Raw genomic sequence first — 25,900 nt, 5'->3', positions numbered from 1 at the left:
AGAAAAGGCAATATTTCATCTTCTGCCATGAGCTTTGAGAAAAGAAAGATGCTTTAAATACAGATTAGTTTGGGTTTGGCTGTTGTAGTCAAAGTAGTGACCAAGATAAACATCCTGTTCACCCTGCAGCTACTTTTTATGGCATACACCTGTCAGCACATTAAGATTGTTAAAACCACAATATTAGTTATAAGATTGAATTGCCAGAAAAAAGAAATGATAGATATGAGGATGTGTGTTTGATAGTTATGATAGTCTTATTGCAAAAGTTTCATACTGAAGAAAAAACATACTGTCCAACATTGAGTTATAGGCCCTAAGTCTTGCATAGCCATGGCATTAACTAGGTTTTGTGGGGAACAGTTCATGCAACAGTCATCAAAATCTACTGCTGAGGCTGCAGTACTATGTGCTCGGGAAAAACAGTGGCGAGCCAAAGACAACGCTGCTTTTCCCTCCAAAGAAAAATAAAGTGCTCCAAAGATACCCATAAATCCTTACTGTCAGGTGGATATCCCCTGTTTCATTTAGAGAAACAGAAGTAGAAGGGATTTCTGGATTTTTCTTTTTTTTAGTCCAGTCTGCTGCTGTAGGCAGCATATCACATAATCACTTTCATCAACTTACTGAATTACCTCTTAAAAAGCAGAACCTTGCAACCTTACAAGTAATGTTTTTTTTTTGCTTAGAACCACAAATCCCTTTTCATTGAATCAGTGCAAACAGGACAAAACCTATTATAATTGCAAGAATTGGAGAAAAAAAATGCTGCAGATCTCTTGACAGATACTAGAGAAAGTAACGGAGTTGAGCGGCTGTATGTATAACTAAAACTTCTAGATTTATCTGTRTATTTGCAGGATTTTGTGTGAATTTTAAGGCTTTTCTTCTGAAATACGTGTAAAACAGAGCAAATCCTTTCTTGCTGCACCTTCCTGACATTGATCAAAAATGTGCTACCTGTAATACATAGCTGTCTCCTTTTTCTGAAGCCTGATTCTCAAAAGCTTAAGTTATAGCTGGCTCATTGCAGGCTGGTCTCATCCTGTGTTTTTTTTTTTTTTTTTTCTAGATGAAGTATTATCTGTAGATTTTAGCTGCAAATGTAAAAATTTGTATCATCTTCCAGATCTGCTCCCCTTACCTTTCCCCACTTAACTTTCACTTCCCCTGAGTCACTAGCCTTCCTTTCCTGAAGGGGGCTGCTCCTTGTATGGTTAGATGGCCTTTTTTCTTTTTCGTTTTTTTTTTCTCTCTGGTGCAGTTTCCTGTTTGCTCCTGTGTTTTCCCTCTACCCACGCAATAGCTGAGGGCAGTCTCGCTCCCCAGAACAGGATGGATTTGGATATTTTATGGGCTCGTCACTATGCAGCAAGCAAATCCCAAACAGTTGTTTTGTTGTTGAAAAACAGGAGTTCTGCAGAAGCAGGGGGAGAGATTTTTTTCAGGCTAGGTCAGCAGCTTCGAGGGAGCTCTGTGGGGGCCGGGGCAGCTTGGGTTAGCCTGGGCCYGCTTGTAAAACCCAAACGCGTCGTTTCCTCCATCTCTCAGCAGTGGCAGGCTATAAATAGTGCCATAGGAGCGGGAATTCTGGAGGGTTATATAACCTGTAACTTAGACCCACTCTGAAGGCTGACTTTTTGTCCGTGGAGATGTCTCAACCTCTCTAGTCTTCTGCCTTGGTTCTCGTTAACCTTCCATCCTAGCGCTTAGCAAGGCTTTCCTAACTCACGTTGAGCCGTAAGGCCGCTAACTCTTAATACGTGGGCTTCTGCTTACATGTGCAGGTTTTTCTGCTGGTGACCTGCAGCTGTACTGGGAAAGGGGGCACAAGGAAGAGCCGCTTGTGGTGGAGCGGAGCGGCAAATAGCAAGGCTGGGCCAGGTTTCRGGAGAAGATCCCCCAACAGCTGGTTTTGGACCTGAGAGCTAAGACAGGGAGAAGTTGCTCTTAAGTAGCAAATTGCTGCCCTAGAGGGGAGAAAAGCTTTTTGTGTGTGTGCGTGTGTAGCTTCAAAGAAAGTTCCTACGTAATCTTTTTTTTGATTCCCTGGACGAAAGATGCTAAAAATGTCTTCACAAGGAAGCTGGTTGGGGAGGGTAAAGGATCTAGCGTGATGTGCTGAACACTGCGGAGGAAGCATGCGGTTCGTCTCACTGGAGATGACTCCTCTGTCAGCAAGGTCCAACCGAGCTCTTGGTGAATACCTCTCATTCATTACTCAGCAAGCTCTTTCTGCTCTCTGTACAACTCTTCTAGAAGACAAACTTTAGGAAATAAATTCCATAAAAATAAGTAGTTGGCTCAGGCAAAGCCCAGATTTGCTACAAACTAGAGTAAACATTCTTTGGGTTTTTTCTTCTTTACATCATATTTTACAGAAGACAAATGCTATGATGTTTTGTTTTAGTGTATATATTTATTCAGTCTATAAAATATCATTAATAAAGATGACTGTGTCCCAGGCATGCACCCATAAAGCATACATACGCAGTGCGGGACAGAGCAAAGAAACGTGTCACTGAAATCATTCATTTCACTGAAACAGCTTTTACACTGCAAACTACAGTTCTCCTAATGACACTCATTTCCATGCAGCTTTGTGTGATATTGTCCAAGATTTATGGCTAGTGGTTTCCTGAAGAGCTGTTTGGGTAGTCTGTGCTTCAGTGAAACAACTTTCATATGTCCTGTAACGAATCCAAGAGTGTAATGGAATAGGTCATTTGTCTCGAGTTCTAACACGAAACAAAACGATGCAGYGACCTTCTCCTCCTCCGTCGCGAGGAAACACTGGCTCGCGTTCAACTTGGGTCCCAGCGTGCTGGCTTCCCAGCTCGCCCCTCTGGAGGTGATCCTGGATCCGTGACGCGGTCTCGCACCGCGCACAGCGAGTCTGCCCTAACGACGCTACGTAAAGCAAACGAGTGTCTTCAGCTTCGTTCTTGTTCGTTTGTAATGATATCAATATCCTCTTAACAACAACAGAAATTGCCTAAGTGCGAAGAAAAAAAAAGTATTAATGCACTAAATTTACAGCTCTTATGTGCTCTAGCAGCTAGAAATGAAAACAATATTGCAAGGCTTTTTTGGACCACCAATGCAAGGAACATCTGTTCCAGTGATTAGGGTGCTGATCTTTCAGGGCTACTTTCATAGCAGTTTCTTTTGACTGCTCAGTATAAAATACTGGGTAACCTAGAACAACGTTTTATGTCTTTTACTGGCCTTATGAAAAGGTTATGTATTATTRTTTTCTATCTCATATCTTGATTAACACTGAATTGCACAAAATGGAAGTAGCACATCACCTTCAAGAAGGATCTAGTCACTGTCCGACATGAAGCTATTGCYGCTGGTGAGCAGAGGGAACCTGCTTCAGCCAAGTCGTTCTTAGACGGCCCTGAAGTGCATAACGTGCGTTGGGTTGTTCAAACAGAAAAAGCTYTGCTCCTCCCTCAGTTATGGCACTGCACATGTCACTGGTATAATCACTGGTGGAACTGGTGCACTGCCACGTGCCGTGGGGGAAGGAGGAGAGCTGCGCTACCGCTGCGGACCGAGAGCCTCACTGCTACTGCGGCTGCTGGTTGGGGTGTGCCCCGGCGCTCTGGGGTTTAGGCAGAGGCGTTATCGTTTTTTSTTTTGTTTTTGGACATCCAAAATGGTTCCTGGTTTTGTTCTCATTTCAGCTTAAATTACTCTGTTTTAAAAACCCAGTGCTGTTCAAAAGATCTGAGAGTTTTCAGGCAACAGTGTGAAAATGCCTCCTAAGGTGTCCAATTTATTTCACGTATGCTTCAAAGAGCTCTGTGTACTGGTTAYCAAAGGGCCACTAAGTGCAGATATGATTCTTTAGTCATTTTGKTCTGCCATGAGAGTTTTCTTAACTTGTACTCTCTTTTCTTACTAATTTTGATTATTTTGTGGTAGCTTTTTTTTTTTCATATGCATGGTGGGTGTGGGGAAAGATGTCAGTTCTAATATATAGCTAAAATTAAAAATAACAAAATGTTTGTCAAACAATGCATTTGTAGATGGATGGAGGTCTGCCTGGATGAAGAACTGCCCCCTACTACTGAGCTGGAAGAAGGGTTAAGAAACGGTGTTTACCTTGCCAAGCTAGCAAAATTCTTTGCCCCTAATGTGGTGTCAGACAAGAAAATCTATGATGTGGAGCAGGCACGTTATAAGGTAATAACCTTTTCAGTTTTCTCACCAGAGAGACAAAATATTTTAATCTTTCTCTTCTACCTCTTAAAGATACCCATGTGTTGTTGGTTAACCTTTTCTGTAAGCCTGTCGTTATGAGATGGAAGGCATGTAGCACTGTGAAGCCAGTATGATAAGCTAGAAATATTTTATACTTAGAAAAACTGTGTTAATTCCAGTTAATATTTTTGAAGCTGAACAAACTGTACTTCTGGCTCTAGGGAGAACATGAAGGTTACTATTTACACAATTATTCCTCACTACCAATTGAAGCCAAAGGTACTTCAGTAATTAAACTTGGTAACTAYTTTTAATTTTCCTCATCTTGAATTAGAGGACATTTACTTCATTAGATCTGTATGTTTCTGTTATCCAATTTATCACTGAGAAGAAAAAAAATCAGGCTGCCAGTAATCACATTTAGCTTGCTACATGTGCAAGCTGTTCATTAACTCCATGATCCTCCGTAATACATACATACATGTGCATGTATGGTGCATTATTTCAATCTGCAGAGGAGAAAAATTTGAGAAATGTGTAACTATATAACTGTTGCGTAGTAATTATTGGCTGCTATTTGAGAGATTGGAAACAAGATTTGTCTAGTACCCATATGGTTAATGGAGCCTTTACTTAAGGTAAGAATCATGCTTACAAGTAAATATTTCTCTTGAAAATCTCCAAATCTGGAACTCAGGCTTCTTTCCCCCTTTCTCCTGGTTCTTAAAACAGAAGCACTTTCCTACTTTGCTCTTTGACTGCTGCCTTTATTGGCTGTTGGAGAGGGCAGATACTGACTCCTATATTCAGCATTTGGTAAATAAGTGGGGGAGGGATGCTTTGTTACTTCACCCTTTTTGGGCTAGAGGTATGTATAGCTTGAGTGGGTAAAAATATCACCCCACCACCCCAAAAGTGCAACTTGAAATTCCTTTAAATATGGCTTTGGAAGTTCTGAGATTCTTTCGTCTTTTAGCTTTGGTCAAGGAGGTCTGATGAGAACTTTTTCCACGGGACATTCCTAGATTCRCATGGTGGTTGTCCACTCATTACTTTGTCCAGGCATTGATTGTGTTGTAGAAGATAAGGGACTGGCAGCCTTATGTCAGGAATCACAGGTAGAGAAAAGCAAGCCTYCTCGCACCGTGAATACAACAAAAAAAATTCCCCACAGGAGCTGAATTCTGTGTCATTCTGGACGCGAGCTGTGGCTAAGAGCTTGTTATCTATGCACTTTAATGGTAGCACTAAGGGGCATTACCAATTCCATGTTTTGGAGGAATAGTGGTCCCTGGTATCAAGGTGTCCTTTCCCAGGTGTCCCTGGTGTTTGACAGCAAATCTTTACTCCTGAACACTACTGAAGAGAGAACAAATTGTTCCCTAAGTCACAGTGCATCTTCAAGTATACAAACCTGGCTTAAGTGGTATAAGAAAGAGACAACAYGTGGCTGTTGTTACGCTTCGTTACTAACAGGACTGTAGTGGTGATGGTTTGGTTTGGTCTTCAGGTCAAGGGAGGGAAAATTCCCTGAACTCTCCTTCAGAGTATTAAAATTGGGAAGCGACAGGAGGATCAATAAGTGAATTTACTTTGCATTATTCTTCACCTGTCTTTTCCTTCTGTGCTTCCAACAGAGATCGGGCCTTCATTTTCGACACACCGACAATACTGTGCAGTGGTTGAGAGCAATGGAGTCCATTGGTCTACCTAAGGTAAGCATTTAAATGATAAAAAACCAAAATGACTCAAGGTGCAGACTCGGTGAGATTTCCTTTAGTTCGCTTGAATATAAGCAGTTGCTTACAGTAACTCTGCTGGAAAGGCTAGTTCAGGAAATGAATCTAAGCAGAAGGCAGTGCTGAAAGTGGTGGTAACGTCAGTTATATGCTTTTGCTCTCTGTGCGCCTGAGCGGAGGCTGCTGTGGAAGATGAGTGCTGTGGGTGGAGGTGCTCAGGCTACTGCTGTCCTGGGAAATCAAATGGAAAAGCTGGCAGTGTCTTAACTACCTCTTACTGCTAGCACAGCCTCTCAGCAGGGGCCTGAGCGGAGTGTGGTTTGAAAGGAAAACTCGATCGTACTTCCTTTAAGTTACTACCTCTTGTCGTGTTCTTGCTGCCTTTTCTTCTTCACGTGTGTCCTAGTTTTCTCTTGCCTCTGCCCTGTTTCTAGACTGTCCTTGCACCCTCCAGTGTGTGTGCGTGGCTGTGCTGGTCCTGTTCCTGCAGCTGCTTTCCTGGGGCACCTTTCATGTTTATCTTCCTTCTTGTCGGTCTCCACTTGTCATGTTCCCCTTCTGCTCCTGTTTCTGGGCACCAGTGAGTCTTTTTTTGGATGCAAATTCTTTTAGAAACGGAGTGGAAACATCCACTCTGCTGCTCTGAGGTTTTGGCACCCTGTGCAGCCTGGGGCAAGCACTCGTCTCCCCACGGCCGCCTGCCCCGTGGCCGGAAAGGGGGACCTGTAGCTACCTCCAGAAATGCTGTAGAGATGGGAGGACCGGGGGGGGCACCGGGCTCTGAGCGCCGGGCCTGCGCCACGGGAGCGCGCTGCCAGCTCTCACAGCCAGCTGAGTCATTTATTTCGTTTTCATGGAGAAAGTGTTTAGTGACTGGAACCTCAGACTGGGAACAAGGCCAGGAACAAATTAGTGGTAGAACCAGAACTGGAACTTATGATGTGACTTTTTGGCTAAATTGTTTCACATTCCTCCATCTCAATATCTTTCTCTGTAAATGGTGGCACTGTTGAGGATGCTGATGATTAGAAGTTAGCATTTTTAAACAATACTGGATGGTGGTGGTTCACAAGGAAGCTTTGCAAAGTTTTGGGTGTCTATAGGAGGACAAATTCTACTTGCTCAGCTCTTGCTACAGGACTTATTAAAAAAAAAAACTTGCTAAAATACTCTCTGCCTATTTTTCCTTCTATTAAGTAACTTTTGCGCTTCATTAAAATGTTCTTTATGAAAATTATTTAATTGATAAATTAAAATGTTGGGCTGCAGAAGAGACTTAATTCATAACTGTATAGAAATGTTAAGCTTCTATAATTCAAAGACAGGATTCTAAAGAGAACCTATTTTAGCTACTTTTCTGCCCAGTAATCTCTATTCTCCTTTAACTGCCTGTTCTTTGTTTTTTAGATCTTTTATCCAGAGACTACAGATGTCTACGATAGGAAAAACATACCTAGAATGATATATTGCATTCATGCTCTAAGGTAACTGGTGATGGGATTGATTGTTAAAGTAAGCAGCAAATTTAGGATTGTAAGTCTAGAATGTCTTTAGGATAACCAGTATGTCAGAATCTGTCACAATTTAAAAGTTAGTTAATTTAAACTTGGAGGTGTAAGTTGAACTTTGTCAGGACTATTGGGCAAATTATTTCTCAAAAAGACATGAAAGACCACAGAATTTTAAGGCAGACAGCCTTCTCTCAGCATGCATACATACTAAATTTCCTCCTCACTAAACATGCATGCGTCACTTAAGTCCGTAGTAAGATAACAACTAATGAACAAAACCTTTTCAAAACATTAGTACAACCACAGTGCAGAAATGCCCATCAGGGAGTGAAACTGATGCTGAAGTCCTATCCCCAAAGAGGAGCAAATAATTAATGTATTCTGAGGTCATTCATCTGAAATAACATTTTCCAAGGTTTAAAAGTTCTGAGCAACTTTCTCTTTGATGTAATGCAAAGTCAGGAAGGTGTTGGTTACATCACTGAAATACAACTAAAGATCTTTTTCTTCTTGCCTTAAGCATTTCCCTGTGATGTTTAACTCTAAAAGTAGAGAACATCTGCCTCATCCTGTCCCTAGTGTGACTGGTAGTGGTGTTGGCAGACAGCTCCTCCCTTCTGTGGCTCTCCTAGCTCATTTCCTGCACATGGGGATCTTTTTGTAACTTTCTCACAGACTAGGCTTGCAGAGATGTAGCTAACTTAAGTCCCAAACTCTCTTCTTTGTGCTCCTCATTGCATTCATAGGCACATCAACTACCCCAGGGGTGTAGGTCAGACACTACTCAATATAGGCTGTAATCGAAACATTTTACAGTCTCATCTTTGAAATGATGCACCCTCCTRCAACTCACTGGGGCTGCTCTGCACACAGTATGTGCGTGCCAGTGATCAAGGAAGACTACCAAAGGGCAACATAGTGCTTTCAAATGCTGAGTGTCTGRACTTGGCAATTCTTGTTTGTGTCATCCATGACAAGCGTTGCCTCTTCAAATTATTATGCCTGGTGTAATATTGTATTGCCTGTATGCCCGGTGGCAGTATCACCAGCATCATCCGAGGGTAGCTATTGCCTAAAACTGTGTAGTGCAGTCGCTTCTGTCAGCAAAGTGTCTTATGCAAGCTTGAAGCGATTTCCTGAAGTGGACACGTGGGGCTCCTAATGCTAAACAGCTCAGGCTGAAACGGTGGGCTGCGTTCCCCTCCGCTGACGTCACCGCCGGCGTTCAGATGTTTTGCAGGGGCGGAACACAATGGGGTTTTCAAATATTTGTTTGCTCATGTATGGAGGACTTCATCTATTGTGGATTTGAATGTCACATGAAACATGAAAAAAAAGCTATCCATTAGATACCTCTTAAAGATCACTCTAACRATTGCAATGCCAATGTAACTTTTTGTTCTTGAACTGGATTTTGCAATGGATTGGCCTTTGGGTAGGAGTTCTGTTTTTTCCAGCTTGGCCTGTCTCAGGATTTATGCTAGTATCAGAACTGGTCAGTGTGTTATCTTGGCTTTCACTTCCAAGTTTATCTTGTTTGCATTGTTTTTCTCCTTGATTCATACCAGCACCAAGTTGTAATTCTGACTGTAGTACTTAGTTACAATTTTAGAAATAGACTTTATACAAAATACATCAAGTGTATTAAGTCAAAGGAAGGGGGGAGCACGTGCAAGGCTTTTGCTTATGAGACTTTCCTATGACAGGACCTTGTGTGTGCATCACATGTAGGATGTGCGACTAGAAGAGTTGTCAAGCTTCATTTATCTGCATGCCTTTTCCTAAAATGCACGTCGCAATTGAATTGCACACAGACTACATAGAAAGCACGTCAGGTGCAGTCAGGTTCTTAGCCTTGGAAACAGCAAATAGGGATGGGACTCTCTTGCCCAGCACTGCTTGCCATTGCGCTGGTGCCAGCAGGGCGCCGTGCTGCAGGAACCCAGTTCAGTACCCAGTTCTGCCGCTGCTGGAACCACTGACCTGCTGGCTGGCGCTCAGCCAGTCCCAGGCTATATATCRCTGCTGCTTTGTCCTGCTTGGTCCTTCACATTTGTCTCCTGACCACCTGGGAGTTATTGCAGTAACCACTGGGTTTAGAAAAGCTGGCATCCCCGTTGTTCTCTGTGTCTGGCACTGCAGCATCTGGAAAGAGTGAGTGCAAGCCAACTTTTCACCCTTTGCATCTGTAGCATATGAAYGTGACGGCTATATGAAGAATCACCATAGAGTTTAAATACTAAATTCTGATATATCTTGGAGCACATGCTCAAATTTCAAAGACTTATAATTTGGGCAAATTGAGCACTTTTTCTGAGAGGTGAAAGGTTGACCTGCCTCCCATTCTTTCTTAGCTATTACCAAGTTGTTACTCAAACATCAGAATCCTTAAGCTTTCCAACAAAATTGTAACACAGGATGTTTTATCTTCTCCTCGTTCTTGGAAATCACRAAGCCATTCTTAGTTGAGGCTTTCCAAAATGAATTCAGACCCAAGCACAGTCAGCGTGCATAATTCAACTGAAATGCTTAAAGTTGCTAAAATTATAAATAATTGGCCCTTTACCTAGCGTTAAGGGTATTTTACACTTAATGGGAGCAAAAAGTCCCATCTATCCACAGAGTCTCTTTGACACCTGAAATGTTAACACTTCATGGGGAATGTCTTTGGTTCTTTGAGGTTTTGCTGATCTTTGAGCAGATGGAGGGCCTGAAGACAGGCCATGACTCTAAGCAAAATGGTTTAAACATGTTTTTAGGATGAATGGTCTGGTTCAAGCCTGAAATGGAGAACATTGCCCTTACAATATGTGAAACTACTTGCRCTGTCAAATACATCACAGCTCTGTGCAGGAAACAGTGTCTTAGCAAACAATTTCTAGATTCCTATTACTCTTATGCTTTTTTTCCTGTTGAAACATTGATAGTTAAGACAAGGCTTGAAAAACACAAAGGTCTAGTTTTCATTTCTTGCACTTTTTTYCTCATAAAAGCTGATTTGGATTAGGACTTGGGCAAACAAAGTTAAGAACTGCTGCATTTAAAGCAAAATGCTAACAGTGATTGTTTTTCCTAAATAGTAGTGCTTAGGAAAAAAAAAATTCCTTAAATATTTAGCTTGCAAACAATCTGTGGAATCAGATCACTGTGTTCTGGACAAACTGTCCCTCTGAAGCTTGACAGCGCATCAAAACATTGTTTTCCTAGGAAGTGATGCAATAATAAGCATACTTCTTTTTTTTAATAATAGTATAACAAACATAGGCATGAAAATATTGCTGGTGTGCTATGCATAAGCTAAGGTTAACAAGAGWATCTGAGAACCTTTGGTTCATCAGAACTGCTGTTCAGTGTGTGTGTGGGCAGCACGAAGGGAATTGCACCTGGGAACCGCTGTTTCCCCTGTTTCTCCTCTGCTCCTGGTGCTCATATCCAGCTTTCTCAACCCCAGTCCCTCTGCCTGTGATTTTTATATGGGTTCTCTGAGGTTCAAGTTACATCTGTAGAAGTGCTAAGCCCGCTGTTTTTCGTGTGAAATTATACCTTACTGCGGACTAGAAGTGTCCTTGAGCTCCATGCAAGACTCGCAGCAAATTTTCAGCACCACCTTGTGGCTAGTGAGTTTATCCGCACGAAGGAGTAGAGGGGTAAAGCCCTTGGCACCCTCCGGCAGTGCTGAACGGCCAAACCAGAACTCCCTGATGTTCAGACCACCACTTCTCYGCGCCTCCCCAGCACGGTGACCCTGTGAAGCCAACACACCCCTGCAGCGCTGCTGGTTTCTGTAGCCGCCGGTCCAGCGTCCCGTGCTGTGAGCACTGCAGCCGGGACTGTGTCCCTGCCTTCGACTTACAGTAAAAACTCTTTAAAGTCTTGCAAGGAAAGATTGGTGAGCAGTTTAGGGTCAAGGGGGGGGCTGGTTCAATAGGAAGTGGTATAGTTAGGTGGGTTTTTTCCTGCTGTAGCTGACGTGCGTTTAAGTCTGCTTTGAAAGGTGAGAATAACAGTTGGAATTTGGAGGGCTGCAGCAGACAGAAGAGTCTCGTGCGTATGTGCGACGAACCTGTCTAGGTTGCGATGGGGTGGAGGAGCAGCCGTGGTAGCGCAGCAGATGAGATACTCTCGGGCTTAAAAATGAACRTGTCAGCTACAAATACTTGTTTTGAGACCTCATTCTGCAATTTAGTAGCTAAGAGAAAACTGAAAGGGAAACATGCCCCTCAGCAAAACACCAAGCCGCAATGCACATCTGCAGCTCACAAAGTGGTGGGTAAAGGCATCAAAAAAGAGGCAAAATGATCCTCTTGGAGGAAATAGTTGTAAAAACACTATTTTTAAAATCTACCTGCTGAGAGCTGAGCCCTGAAGTCACTTGTTCATTGTGTTTCACTGATAAATTATAGAAACTTTTTTTTTTTTGTGTGTGTGTGTGTGTGTGTGTGTGTGTGTGTGTGTAGATAAATACCTGCCTTGTAATTGGGAGACATGGATAAAATACGTATTTACTCAGCTGTTTTTCAGATAGCACTACAGAGCTTTAGGAATAATTAGTGTAGATTTTCATGCCATGCTGAAACAAAAGCATTAGTTCCTGGAAAACACTCTTACATTGAGTTTACTTCATTCTCTAAAAGCAAAATAAATAATGACACAAGTGTGTGAAAGGGAGTTTGGATGGGCATATAGGTCCTTGTTCATCTATATTTAGTAACAACGGTGTCAGTGATTTATGTGTCTGTCTTCAGCTATTAATTATAAGGATATAATAACTCAATGCACTGCACAGGTCCGAAGCTGTAAGCTGTACTGAAGCGCCTCCATAGCTTGGTTTTTCCCAGTGCTAGTTTTCAAATTTCTTTAACTGTCTTCCATTAAGGTTTTGCACTTGTTTACATGTCACTTGTGATCTGAGATACATTGATAGTGTCTCCCTCTTGGAGATGCTTCTTTGAAACATCTTCAAGTCAAAAAAGACTACTTTTTGTAAGACTTAACATAGAGTATAAAGAAAATAAGAAATAAGTTTATTCCATATCTGTCCATGGAAAATCAAGGATTAAAGAATGAATTTCAGTAGCAGTTATACTAGCACAAATAGTTGATTCACTTGTGCAGAAAGCAGACACCTCAACAAACATGCAGATTTTTTTATTCTATTTTTTTTTCTTTGCAGTTTGTATCTATTCAAACTAGGATTAGCACCACAGATTCAGGACCTACTTGGAAAAGTGGACTTCACAGGTAATAAACTGCTTATCTAATCATACATTAAGTGATTTTCCTCACAGTAAATTTGCTAACACACTACATATTTTCCATTATGTTCTTTCTCCTCCCAAGGTTGTCTTGAATGCATTCTAATTAAATAGGTGGGAGGCTGCTACTTTTAATGAGTGTCAATGTTTGAAGGATGGAAGGGAGTGAATTTACGTGGAATACTTGTCATATTTTAGACGTTCCCTCAAAATGGGGAGGAAAAACTATTAATCCCCAGCCACAGACTTTCAAGAAACTGCATGTGTATTTGTAAATATGGTGACTCATAAAGAAATCCTTAAGGTTTGGTTCTGTTAATAGTTCTTTTTTTTATGTATATAAACAGAGGAAGAAATCAGCAACATGCGAAAAGAGCTAGAGAAGTATGGTATACAGATGCCATCTTTTAGTAAAATCGGTGGGATTCTGGCCAATGAACTATCAGTGGATGAAGCTGCATGTAAGTGTGATTTCTGTTTGATTTTCTACTGAATACTTTCTGTCTATATATTTTAATTCATCTAATTTGTCATCTTTCTTATATTTCTTGGTATTTATTAAGTGTTCATTGACTATCACATCRCATGATTGTTATAAGGCCTTCTGCAATGTCAGTCTGCATTTTTGAGCAGAAAATATATCTTCTCTTATGTGCCTGCATTGACACATAGTAGGTGCTACCAGAAACTAAGATTTTTCTTACCAGCTTGTGCATGTGCTTAGTGTCCTGGTAACGGTTTGCCTTTGGCATGACAAATTGAGCTTGTGCCTCCACACCCGACGAACAGCGGGCTAACGAAGACACCATCCTGAATAAAATTGAAAAGTTTCAAATTAGTAACGAAATGTCAGAAGTACTTCACAGTGTGTAATTAGCCCGCACAATTAGCCTGATGGTAACAGCATTACCACATCATCACAAATGCTGAGGAGWCTTGCGGGGGGACCTGTGTTCAAGTTAAGCAAGTCCTTGACTACTCAGTCGGGGGAGACCTTTATTAGAACAAAATATCCTCTGTGCCCCGAGCCTGTGTCGGGCTGTTGTGAAAACACCTGGTCAGGTTGCTGTGAGGATGACAACGGACTAGACAAGACTGCCTTCTCCYGTATGACGGCTGGTGGTGGGTACGTGGAGGAACCGCTTGTCTCCACAGGCAGCTTTGACTGCCAGTGTGTCCCACAGCGGGGGAAAACTCTGCTGGAGKGCAATTGCCCCTGCAGCATCAGAAGAAAGCTGTTGCTTTTCAGGTGAATTGATGCGCAGTTCTAACGCTTTTAAATCTATATTGGACAGTTTCCACTAACAAAAAAAATTAAATGCTCTTTGCTGCCAAAGCCTATCCATGTGTCATCATCTGCATTTCAGTTCCTTCATGGAATGAAATTAAAAGAAAAAATTGCTTGAACTTAAATGATATCAAATAAAGTATGTCCGCTTAAATCCACGCTTGAGCTTAGTTATTTTGTTCTGAAAATACTATCCCATTTTAGAGGAGCAAATTGAAGAACAGAAGGGCCAGTTGAGAACATTCAGTGGTACAGTGGATCATTGATAAAAGCAACAATAGTGCTGTAGKTAACCTTTAAACACAGGGCAAAAATACTTTGTTAGACCTTTCGAAGTATTTAATGGCAAAGTAGCATAATTTAAACAAGCTGYTTCAGAAAATTACTTAAAACATGTGCTAAAACTTCCAGACCTTAATTTAAAACATGCTTCCTCATGTTCATTTGTATTGTGTTTTATCTTTTGGAGCCTGCTATGGCTTAATGTTGTGCATGCTTTTGCTAAGGTAGCTGGTAAAATACTGTCTTTGAAAGGAGGGAGGCTTTGTCTGCTGGGTTTTTTTGTTTGTTTGTTTTGCAAATTGTGGAGATTTAGTGACTATCAAACAGTTTTCCAGTAAGCTTCCTTCCTCCCCCTGAGTTGAAAGGGCTGCGACTTCCTTTTTCTGAAAGGGTTTTTATAACTTCTGAAGTTTTTTCACTGTCCCATAGAAAAGCAGGCTTTCCTGATGCTGGTTGTGGTTCTTTGGGCTGCGAGTAAGCTGTAGATAACATGCCTTGACTCATAACAAGAAACATCTGTTATGAGAACCCTCACATGCTTATGAGGATTGAAGTGGAGGTCCTGCAAAAGGGAAGTATCTAACATGCTGTTTCCATAGCATGTTGCTCATACCAGTAAGGCATCTTATACACCTGGGAGAGGCTACATCCTCCCAGTAAGTGTGCTATTGCATGAGGACATGGGGATTTTATCTTCTCTTAGCCACTTGAAGTTGCTGCTGTATTGAATTGAGCTAGAGGAAATTCTTTTGGAACAGCTTTCAGTCATGAAWTTAATGCTAAGCAACAGAAAATCCACTGATAATAGGCAAGTTGTTCTAGTAACTGTTCTCTTTGAGAATATGCACGTTCATTTTATGTTTAATTTGCCTATGTTCAGCTTCCAGGGGTCTGCTCTTGTGGTCTGCTTCACTGAACTTGTGTGTTCCTTGGTCTCGTTTAAAACTCAAGTTTCATAATCATTGACAAGCATCTTTGATTTTCTTAATATACTGAAAGGAATTGAAGGCTCTAAACTCAAGTATAGAGCCTCAATTAAATTTAAGTCAGAATAAAAGTGTTTTTACTGAATATTCTTTTCCAGTTTAGCACAAAATCATATTAAGTGGCCACTTCGAGAACAAATTTCAAAATAAAATCAGGAGGATAGGAAAGATGGTGTTCACATATTTCCCCTGATATCCCACTGAAAATTAATTCTAGACGAGCTGCTCTGGTGATAAATGGGGAAGGCACACTAGGAATGTATTGCAGAACTGCAGAAAAACAGGCTTGGAAAAGATCTCAGGTCACCCAGAGTGCTCCTTCTCCAGATTAGTATCTAGATAAATACTTATCAGGAATTTCATTATATACAGTACCATCTAAAATTTTTCAGAGGTGGATGATGGATGCCACTAGGCAATATCCTGGGATTTTTGTCCAGCAACAGCTATTGTAGCCCGGATAAAACATAGCTCTGGAGGAAGCTCTTCCTCCAGAAGAAGCCCAGGGGGCCAAGGGTGTGCAGMGTGCACTGCTACTTCCCCCAGACTTCCTATATCTAACTCAGCTGCCAAGTGGTTTTGGTTTGTACTTTTATGTAAATTTCTTGTGTGGAAAAAACACTTCAGGCTTCTAAAATCTTGGTTGTTTYGTTTGAAGTCAAGGATTTGGTTACGAATTGAAGTTCTACCGTGCTTTCAAAGGAGAGGTTTAGCAGCAACGCAATGTCAATGAGCTGTTTGGCTGTACTAAATAAAGTGCTAGGGTTTTTGTTTGTTTGTTTTTAACCCCTTCTTCCAATGCAGTAACTTTTTGGAAGCCCGGAGAAGCCCTTCCTTCGCTGTTTGAAGTCTGCTGCTGTCCCACAGGTCTGCAGTCAGCAGTGTCCCCATGCTCCTTGGTTTCCCGGTCCAAGGGGACCCTAGTTAGGAAAGGAGACAGTCTGTCCTAGGCAAGGTCGTGGATGTGGTATGCAGCGTTGTGCCCTGCCTCGGAGGTCTTCACTGTTTTCTTGAGACAGGCTTTGTGGAGTTTGAATGCCCTCGTGTTCTTGTGTGCAATCTTTCAGACGCAGTTACTTTAGACAAAACCTTGTCCCTTACGTCTTTATGGACACACAGCATGCCTTAACTAAGAGAAATTATATCAAAAGTGCTTTTACTTCCTGCATGCGATTGCCTTCTAAATAACATAGGTCTTGCATGATGAACTGTAACTCATATCTCTTATTTTCTGTCAGTAAAATGATTTATGGCTATAGTAACTCCTAGGCGGGAGAAGAAGGGGAAAGTAGAACAGCGAGCGACATGCTGCCAAAGCTACCTTTGGGCAAGCATCGAGTGTTTTTGTTATTGTCATCTAAGTCAAGTATCAGGAGCGGGACACATTGAAAGGGAATATATAAATTGTTGCATACATGTTAAACATTCATTTCAAATAGATCAGAAGAAACAGTGACAGTAGAAATAAAAGGATATGAGGAATACATGTCATGGAAGGTTTCCAACTTGGTTTCCAACCCAGTGTTCTGAAAGCGTCTCGAGTGAGGCGGGTGGCAGTCCCAGAGGTTTAAGCTAAAGGAACTAAAAACATGGATGGGGCAGCTGTGCAAATGAGCACGAATTTGACAAGCTGCTGCTAAGTTGCTCAAATGATCATTCACACATACATACAAACTGTACTACTTTGGTTCTTTTAATAGAATTATTCTGTTCTCTTGCAACAACAGTTAAGTGATTTCTTGTTGCCTGACAATTTCCCCAGATCTAATTAAGAAACTTATGTGTTTATAATGTCAATAGCATGTTATGGTTTTGCTATTTTTCCTTAAAAAGGGAGGGGGGAGGGAATTGAAAGTGCTTTAATTAAGCATTTTCATTGCTTCTTGAAATACTAAATTTTGCTTTTAATTTTAGTGCATGCTGCAGTAATAGCAATTAATGAAGCTATTGAGAAGGGAATAGCGGAGCAAACCATTGTAACTCTGAGGAACCCAAATGCAATGTTGCTAAATGTGGACGAGGAACTTGGACAGGAATATCAGAATGAACTCTTTGAAGCTAAAAGGAGGAAAGAGTCAAATGCAAGACTTAAGGTAATGCTATTTTATTAGCACAAGCAGGATATATGCTCACTCATGTTTTTCTTACTATTTTTACACGGATATTTTACAGGAAGCAGAAATGCTTTCAATATTGCTCAACCAGTTACTACAAAGTGCAATTTTTTGGTTTATGTCAACAAATATTCATTTACAAGTAAATGGGTAAATATTTCAGTTGATTCAGTTTTAATGGCTACACTAATTGCTGTTCTGTCTGCAGACCTTCCGTTAGCAAAGATTTTGTTTTTTCAGAATGGCACAATCTCAGAAGAGGAGAGAGATGTCTATGAAGAGCTGCTGACACAAGCTGAGATCCAAGGCAATATCAATAAGATCAATAGTAAGCCATTCTGGATCTTTATGAAAGTGTGGATATACAACATGCAAGTGATTTTCCAGACTGAAGCTTAGACCAACTTGAATTTCACAGGAATAAACAAAATATTTCTGTGGAAATTCATAACACATACTGAAGTAGTTAATGTCTGTCTACAACAGTGGGTGTGTTTTTTCTTGCTGCTCCTTCTTTGCTAGTCTTTTGGGGACTATCGTCTGTGTTTGTTTTTTGCTGAAAGGACTCCTCAGCTCAGGATCAAATCGTTTTTGCCTGCTTTGTTTCCTTATGTTTGCGAGTTCCTGTTGTGTGCAGAATTCTGTAAATTTTGACCCCCTATTCTATTTAGAACTGAAATTCACTCATAAGCTTCCGTTCATTAAAGWTATCTGTGGGTGAACTGCTCCCATATGGGCTCGTACTGAGCTAGAAACTCCTTTAGCAGAATTGGTCTTGAAATATAATCCTCTGCTAGATAAAGACTGACACTCTAGTTGGCTTTTACAAAAAGTGAGACGCCGACAGCAATGGATTTTTTTTTTTTTTTTTGCAAAGCCTATTTGCTGTTTATAAGCATTGTTTTCATTTCAGTTCACATAGCTTTAGTCCAAGTGAATGAGGCTATTGACCGGCAAGATGAAGTGGCGCTGATGGCAGGTTTGAACCGTCCTGCTCTGAGCCTACTTGAAGTTCTGCCGCAAAATTCCTCATGGTACCTAATGCAATTGTGTGATTCTAAAGAACAGAAAATGCAGGTAATTGACTGGTGCTACCCTGACACATCAGTTTGATTTTTTTTTTCCCCTGATTTAATCAAGATAGAAATTACTTACTCTGTATTCAGCATCACTTATGGAACAATTTTTTAAAGGACTAAAAATGACTGATTTACTAATCAATATCAAACTAGTTGCATTTGCTGTAAAAAGCATGATGCACTCATAAGAAGTTATTAAGGTGTAAAAAGAAAACTTGAGGTATAGCATAAAAGCCCAATACCATGCCTGTCTTGAAAATGAGTTTTAAATTCGAGTACAACAAAAAAAAAGTGATATTGAAGCAACAACATTGGAAGAAGAGTACTGGAGCAATTGAGCTTTTAGAAGAAAATTCATCAGCTCAAATAAGATCAAAATAAGAAATTTATGGGGAGAAACAAATGCTGTGTTTCAATGTGCCTTTGTATTTGACATTCGGCCAATAGCACACTCAAATCCTAGTGTTCAACCAAAGTGTTTTATCCCTCTTCCCCCAATATATTTAAAAGCATAATTGAATCTTTTTTTCTGATCTGTTAGATAGCAGGGTTTCCAAATATGCTCGACAAAAGTGAAATACAGAAAGAAGTTAGTGTTGCCAATGCAGAAGCTGAGGCTCACAAGTTTAGTGAGTAACTTCTTAATATTCATTTGTACTATCACCGTTTAATTAATTTGTTAATTAAGCTGATTAATTGAATCCACTGTTCCATGCATGTAAAAAGGGTTTCTGAAACCGAAACCATATAAGTTGCATTTTATTTTTGTTACTGTTCTTCTCAGTGTCACAATTGCCAAGTCACCAATCTGTGCTGCGTTGGATATATTCTTTTATCTGAGGTAGCTAACACTTTTTTTTTTCTTTGAATACTTTCAGCTACTTATAAACACATTGGCTAAAACTGAACACAATGCATGGCTTGATGGCTTGAACAAATACTCATCTGGGCAGTGTTAACCCCACTTGGGAGTGACCAAAATCCTTGTAGAGTTAAAGCAGAATGATCAAGTGGAAAAATATTTCTCAATCATACAGCAGAGGAAAATCATTCTTTTAGATACACATCTCTAATCTGTTCTTAGCCTGCTAAGAATGTCTCAGTACAAATGCTAAAATACAAAAGTTAGTTTTAAAAAATATAGTTAAAGGGGATCTAAATTTGCAGTGCATGTACTGGCAGCTGCTTCTTTTGACTGGAAACTTCTTTGCTAGGAGATTCAGCTTTGGTTAAACTGCTGTCATTTCATGCTACACCTGGCATGGCTTAGTGGCTGTTTTGTCTCTGGTGTTATTTTCAGCGCTTTGGATTCAGACTCATCGCTTTTGTAATGTGACTTTGGGGTGGTACTGTGAGGTAAACTTAAGCCAGAAGATAGACTTGACTTAATGCATCAAATGTTAGGCATGATGTGCAGGACTTTCCTGTGAAAGAGTTGCTCCTTTGTAAAGGAAACAGGAAAGAAAATGATAATGTAGTAACAGAGATTTGCAAGGTGATTTTATTAATTTCTTACGTAAAGAAACAGTAATTCTTGTTATTGGAGAGTGAAAAATTTTGTTTGGTTTGCAAGTTGCATGCTTTGTTCTTAAATTGGAAATCCATGGCTTAGTTACTGACTACACAGTCTAGTTCTGTTGTGTCTTTTCCTCTTTTCTCTGAGAAAGCATGCATGCAGTAGCTTTGAGAACCTTTACTTTTTCTAACCTCAAGAACAGCAAAAAAGAGAGCTGTCAAGAACAACATACGACCAGGCTTCAGAACAACTGAAATGAGAGGAGAAGAGCTTATTTACGTGGGCCTGATTACTTAGAAGGTTTTCAAAGTTGCATGCTGTACAATGTGATCTGAGTGCTGTTTCATGTGCAAAATGTGGATGGTGTCCACTGTACAAGCAGTCTTGTACAGGCTTGAGCAGTTGGTGGTGACTAAAAACATGCTCTAGATAATAGTAAAGAAAAGCCATAAGATAAGGTGGAGAAGATAGGGGTTATTTTGCTGATGGAAATGACATTTACATAATTGTCATTCTTTACTCTGTCGTATGTGCTCTAACCTTCAAGGTTGTTTCCTTTTGCGCAAGACTGAGGTAGTATCTTAATGTAACTTGTTCCTGGGTGCATCCTGGGCTGGGTTTCCTCAGAGTTGGCTCCTCCAGCTGTGCAATTACAGGAGCTGTGACTAAGATAAGGGGCGTTGTAAGGTTTCTGTGGCTGCCCAGGTGCAAAGTGTTTTTCAGCATTTTCTGCTGGGGTTCAAATCTCTACTGAAGTCAGTACAGCAGAAAGTAAAACAGACAAGCTCTCATGCACCGAGAAGGCTTGCAATTGCCAACTTCTTGATGGTGATCTGCTTAATATGAAATTTGACTTGTGGAGAAAGGGACATCTTCCAGATGGCTGTGCTTGTGAGGACTAAGGTTTGAGAAATAAATGAATGGGCAATGGCACACAGAGGAATTCAGAAAAGCTGTAGCATGTGTGTGTTCCTCAGTTTAGCTACGGACAATCCCAACCCTGCTGGTCCTTAGYCAATTTTACGAGGCCTCCTGAAATGCAGACAGTAACATGTCATTGGTGTTGCAGGATAGACTTGTTCTAGATAGCTGAGTTAGGTCCTGCTCAGAGGAGGAGGTGAGGGAGGAAACAAAACAGATGGGAGGGAGCATTTGAGGTGAGRTGACACTGGGGCACTTGAGCTGGCGTGCCAAGCACTACTGTCACAAGCAAAGACAAGAGAAACTTCAGATCCTTCTTATTGGGATGGATCAGGTCATTAGTTGGGATTAAAGATACAATAAGTGGCCTCTAATGCCTAAAAATCCAGAAACTTTGAAGTCCTCCAGCCAATTATGTACTGCATGCTTCTGAACAGACCCTATTTTTGCAACATTCGGCAGATTGTGTCTTGAAGAACCCTATATGTGTACCTTTATTTTCTCCAATGACAGCAAATGATGTTCTCTGGATAATGTAATTGTCCTCTACAGGATATTAAAGAGCAAATGGCATGCGAAAATTAATAGGCTTTTCTTTCCCTGCTGTTCTCTAGAACTTATAGCAGTTGACAATATCAATACTACAATTCGTAACTGTGATCCTAGTAAAACACTGGTTGCACTGATGAAACCGGAGGCCCAGTTGCCTGTTGTTCACTCATTTGCTGCTGCTGTCTATCAGACTGAGCTGTTCAACCTTCAACAACAGAATGCTGTGGTAAGAGTGAAAAACCTTGTGACCTGATCTCTGATGTTGCATAGTCAAGCCGTGACAGAGCACAAACATAGCATGTTGTCATGTAAAATAGCAGACTTAACTCTTGCCATGGTTACATACTGCATGACTATTTTTTGATGGAATAAGCAATGTTGATTTACAGTTGTTTCTTGACACACTTTGCTCTGCTGAGCTCTTTTGTTGCAACAAATTGGCAAACCTTTTTTAATTGTTGCATGCTCTTACTCTGAGGACTAACTCTGTTTTATATGTTGTGTAGTAAGTAGCACCCTGATAAAAGGGAAAGATAGAATGGATGGGACTGTGGGGCAAAAAAAGAAAAAAATGATGATAGGAAGAATGTGTAGCAAACTGAGTAAGCTCTACCAACAGTGGTGTGTTATTGTGACACTTCTGTAGTTAGGAAGTTTGTCTTCACACTTCAGATTTCTTAAATCAAGTCTTATCTCCTTGGTGGTATCTGGATTGTGTAACTCAAATTTGTTACACTGCTTGTTTAGCTTCCTGACTGAGGCACATTATTGTCCTACAGAATTACCTGGCACATGATGAACTGTCTATTGCTGTAGAAATGTTATCAGCTGTTGTGTTGCTAAACCAGGCCTTGGAAAATAAGGACATCCTAACAGTAAAGAATCACCTCAGAAATCCATGTATTGGCTTCAATAATCTGGAAGAAGAAAACTTTCAACGGTAAAAGTTCATTTTGTCTTGTCTGGATGAGACTTGGCAACTTCTGCAAAAGGATAAGTGGGCATTTTACTAGGCAGACTGTCCTCTGTGTGGTGATTATGAAGTTAAAGGGGTTGTAGGATAACCATCTGTGTAATATGTTAATAAGAGAAAATATTACAATTGTCAAACTAGGCATGTATCTGTAAATATAAGCAACCACACAGCCTCAAATGTTTGAGGGCAGAGGATATGTGAGGTGGAGGAGAGAGATTCTTCGAAAGTAAACATTAAGATCTGACAAAAAAATTTGCAGACCACTAGTACACAAACCAACTGTAGCTGGAAACTGTTAATCAGTAACCTCTGCAATACTGAAGGAAGATCTTTGGAATGAGATAATGTGCTTAATGCCTTAAGGTCCGGGAGGCCCCTTAAAGCAAGGCTAACCCTTTTTTGCTTAAGAATTGCAAAAGTCTGTAAGAATGTAGCACAGTCCTGCCTGCTAAATAGCTGGGCACGATGCTGTGGCATACGCGCATGCTCAATGTTTGGTTAAATCCTTTGCTATGAAGCCATCAGCTGCTGTCACGGCCACGTGTCTGACTTGTCACAGCCAGATGCTGCCTATGTGCTTTGCTTCCATTATGTTGCTTATCTGCAAACAGTGTCGGGCTGCACTACAGCTTGTGAGAGCCGTGTGCCGGACAGCATGGGGGCATGGCCAGTTCTCTCCCAGTCACGGCTGGTGGAAATCACAGTGCAGTGCTGGAAAGCATTACAAGGCAAAATGGAGAATGGTGGCCTGGTCACTGAAGCTCTTTACTAGGCTGCTTGAGGGTTGTTAATCTAAGAGGACCACACTTACTACGTGTTTCAAAGCTCGAGGGAGAGCAGCAAGGATAGGAATAGCTCAGTTTTGGGCAGAGGGAGGTTTCCTCCCTGTCGACGGGCAAGAAGGGTCTGTGCTGAACTGGAAGACGGGCAGGAGAGCATGTATGGCAGAGCCAGCTTCACCTGCTGCTTTGCCTCTACTGATGTGARGGTGGTACCTGTGGGCAAGAGAAACACTTTGCACGTACGGAAGTGGGGCTCCACTGTAGCTAGCACAGGGCTTTTGACTGGTGTCACGATGGCTTGATCCCCGAACTGGGCTGCTGGCCAATGCAAAGGGAGCATTAGGAATTGATCAGAATAGAGAATAAAATAAAACTTAATGCTATTGTGTAAATCTGTGCTGCTACCCACAGAATAAATATTGTAGGAAGCTTTGGTTGCATCCTACCCAAAGGAATACTGTARAGCCAGCAAAAGTTCAGTGAGGGAGATGAGGCATTCAATCGTTTTCTACCACAAGAGATGAAATCAGTTAGCATCATCTTTTCTAGAAGAGAGAACCTGAGAGGAAATATAACGTAGGTCTGCAAAAGTTGTGTATGGTATGGGAAAGATTAATAAGAGTTAGTAGTTTCTCTTATAACTTTACTGTTATTTTCTTATGAGAATTGGAGTGAGAAGAGACTGGTAACTTTCAAATATCAAGTTTAAAGTTTACACAGGAACTACTTTCTCACAAAATAATAAAATAGCGGGACCCATCACTAAGGAGCATACAAGATCTCRAAATGCACTAGGTAAGTTAATGGAGCAGAGGACTGTTTGTGACTATTAAATGCATGGTGATAGATACACAGCCTCGATCTCGAGAAGCCCTTAAACACAGGCTGCTGAATGCTGGAAGGGCAAGTCAGAGCAGGAAACRGTGATTTTTTTCACCTGTGTTCTTCTAGTAACCCTTCACCTCAGACCTCTGCTGGAAATAGACAGATATTTGGTCTGATATATTGTGGCAGTTGTATCCTTGATCCGGTAATTTTACAATTATTTAACTGATGGATATGGGAATTTACACTATTGTGAGGGTTTCCATTGCATCTTAGTCTGTAATGCTTCTAAYGAGCAGATGCTGGCCGCAGCGCCAGCACTTGGAGCGTTGTTCTTTGCATCCTTCCTCTGCCCATGGCCATCAGTGTGCATGGAGCACTGCTGTCTTCTGGGCAGGAGGGGCTGCTACCTGACGTGGGGTAGAAGCTCCACTTTTTGACTTAGAATAGMAAAAGCTGCCCATAGTTTCTCCCAGACCTGTTGATAAGGCTCATGCAGCAAGAAGGAAYAGCCAGCTCCGCTGCTGCTTTCCCCTTCGGTGTGGTGTTGGGGAGCAGGATGCAGAGCCTGCGGCATTATCTACTGCTGTGGGCGAAATCGGGGGAGAAAAATGCTTCTACTCCTCACGATTTCCCACGGCAGAGGAAGAAAACTTATTCAAGGGAGACAGTGAAGAAACAAGTCAGTGCTTTTCTCCCTAGTTCTCTCTCAGTGGAGAGTTAGGAAGAGCAAAAGTCATGGGAAAAGCCATACGTGAGCACAGACATCTGAAATAGCTTTGTGAAGAGCCACAATGCTTACCAGGCCTCTGAGCCTCTGATGCAGGAGCTGCACTGGCCACTAGATCACACGCTATTCATTTCCTCCCTTAAGTTGCCTTCTGAGTCTGCTATCAATATTTAAAACTTCCAGGATTCAAATAATTCTGCTGCATGATGAGATTTAGGGATGTATCCTATCCTTAAGTCCCGAACCAAATTTCATGGTGCTTTTGAAACAAGCCCTCGACAGAATCGAGGAATCGACTGTCAATAATGAAGTAGAAGCACACTGGGCTCCAGTAGTGCCATTGAAAATAGTTGTATCTCAGCCTCTTATTAAAGCGGTCTTTGCGTGATAGGCTGCATTACCCTCCTCCCATGGTGCCGGGAACGATGCTTTGAATTAGAGCAGGGCCGGGTTTTCAGATCCTGAAATACATGTGCCCGAGCAGCGAGGCAGCTTGCATGCTTTTGTAGCTTCTGGCAGGAGAGGAGTTTTTATGTGAAATTTATTAATTGAGAAAAATAACACACAGTAAATGATAGACCATACATCTAATTGRTTCTTTATATGACCTCTTCTATATGAAATACATTTATGTATTTTATATCTTCTTGTAGTTATGCTGATACACTATTGTCTATTAAGTCAGAGGCTTCATCTCAAGGCCAAGATTATTTAAGCTGGAATGATATCCAGAACTGCATTGACATGGTTAATATGCAAATTCAAGAAGAAAATGAAAGTAAGTAATTTTTTCTCTATGTTGAAGGCAGAGACAACAGTCTGGTCCCCGGTGCATGCTGAACGGCCTTGTGCAGACGCTGACCAAGAGAAAAGAATATGGAATTAAATCTCCTTGTAGTGTTCCTAGATGTGTTTTTTGGCCGGCTGAAGGGTGTCCTAGGGTGCCGGCCGCCCGTGACGCGACCAGGGCCGCGCGTGGGCCAGCAGCAGCAGCAACGTCCCTCGGCCCTCGCCCGGACGCTGCCGGACTTGCGAGCGCATGCGCACGGCGGGGCAGCGGCAGGAGCTCCCGGCCCCGTCCTGCGCACGCGCAGCCCGTGCGCCAAGCCCGCGTGTCCCCGCCCGCGTGGGC

General features: G+C 41.4%; 1 protein-coding gene across 3 annotated transcripts in view; it reads left to right on the top strand.

Moving 5' to 3' along the window:
• Positions 1 to 25,900, top strand: part of IQGAP2 (IQ motif containing GTPase activating protein 2) — a 125,836-nt gene that overhangs the window by 58,596 nt on the left and 41,340 nt on the right. Inside the window, exons 3-14 of one of the 3 annotated variants that reach the window (XM_085321996.1) lie at positions 4,038 to 4,194; positions 5,850 to 5,927; positions 7,359 to 7,435; positions 12,636 to 12,703; positions 13,065 to 13,178; positions 17,188 to 17,366; positions 17,628 to 17,715; positions 18,301 to 18,464; positions 19,008 to 19,095; positions 21,518 to 21,681; positions 22,235 to 22,395; positions 25,422 to 25,546. In XM_085321996.1, coding sequence (XP_085178122.1) covers positions 4,038 to 4,194; positions 5,850 to 5,927; positions 7,359 to 7,435; positions 12,636 to 12,703; positions 13,065 to 13,178; positions 17,188 to 17,366; positions 17,628 to 17,715; positions 18,301 to 18,464; positions 19,008 to 19,095; positions 21,518 to 21,681; positions 22,235 to 22,395; positions 25,422 to 25,546 — 1,463 coding nt within the window. The remainder of the gene's footprint in view (positions 1 to 4,037; positions 4,195 to 5,849; positions 5,928 to 7,358; positions 7,436 to 12,635; positions 12,704 to 13,064; positions 13,179 to 17,187; positions 17,367 to 17,627; positions 17,716 to 18,300; positions 18,465 to 19,007; positions 19,096 to 21,517; positions 21,682 to 22,234; positions 22,396 to 25,421; positions 25,547 to 25,900) is intronic. The other 2 variants (XM_085321997.1, XM_085321998.1) reach the window with 2 other exon arrangements.

This window comes from Rhea americana, unplaced genomic scaffold (assembly GCF_003343005.1).
Source record: "Rhea americana isolate MKP2758 unplaced genomic scaffold, rheAme1 scaffold_74, whole genome shotgun sequence".
NCBI lineage: Eukaryota > Metazoa > Chordata > Aves > Rheiformes > Rheidae > Rhea > Rhea americana.
This window is presented reverse-complemented; position numbering and strand designations above follow the sequence as displayed.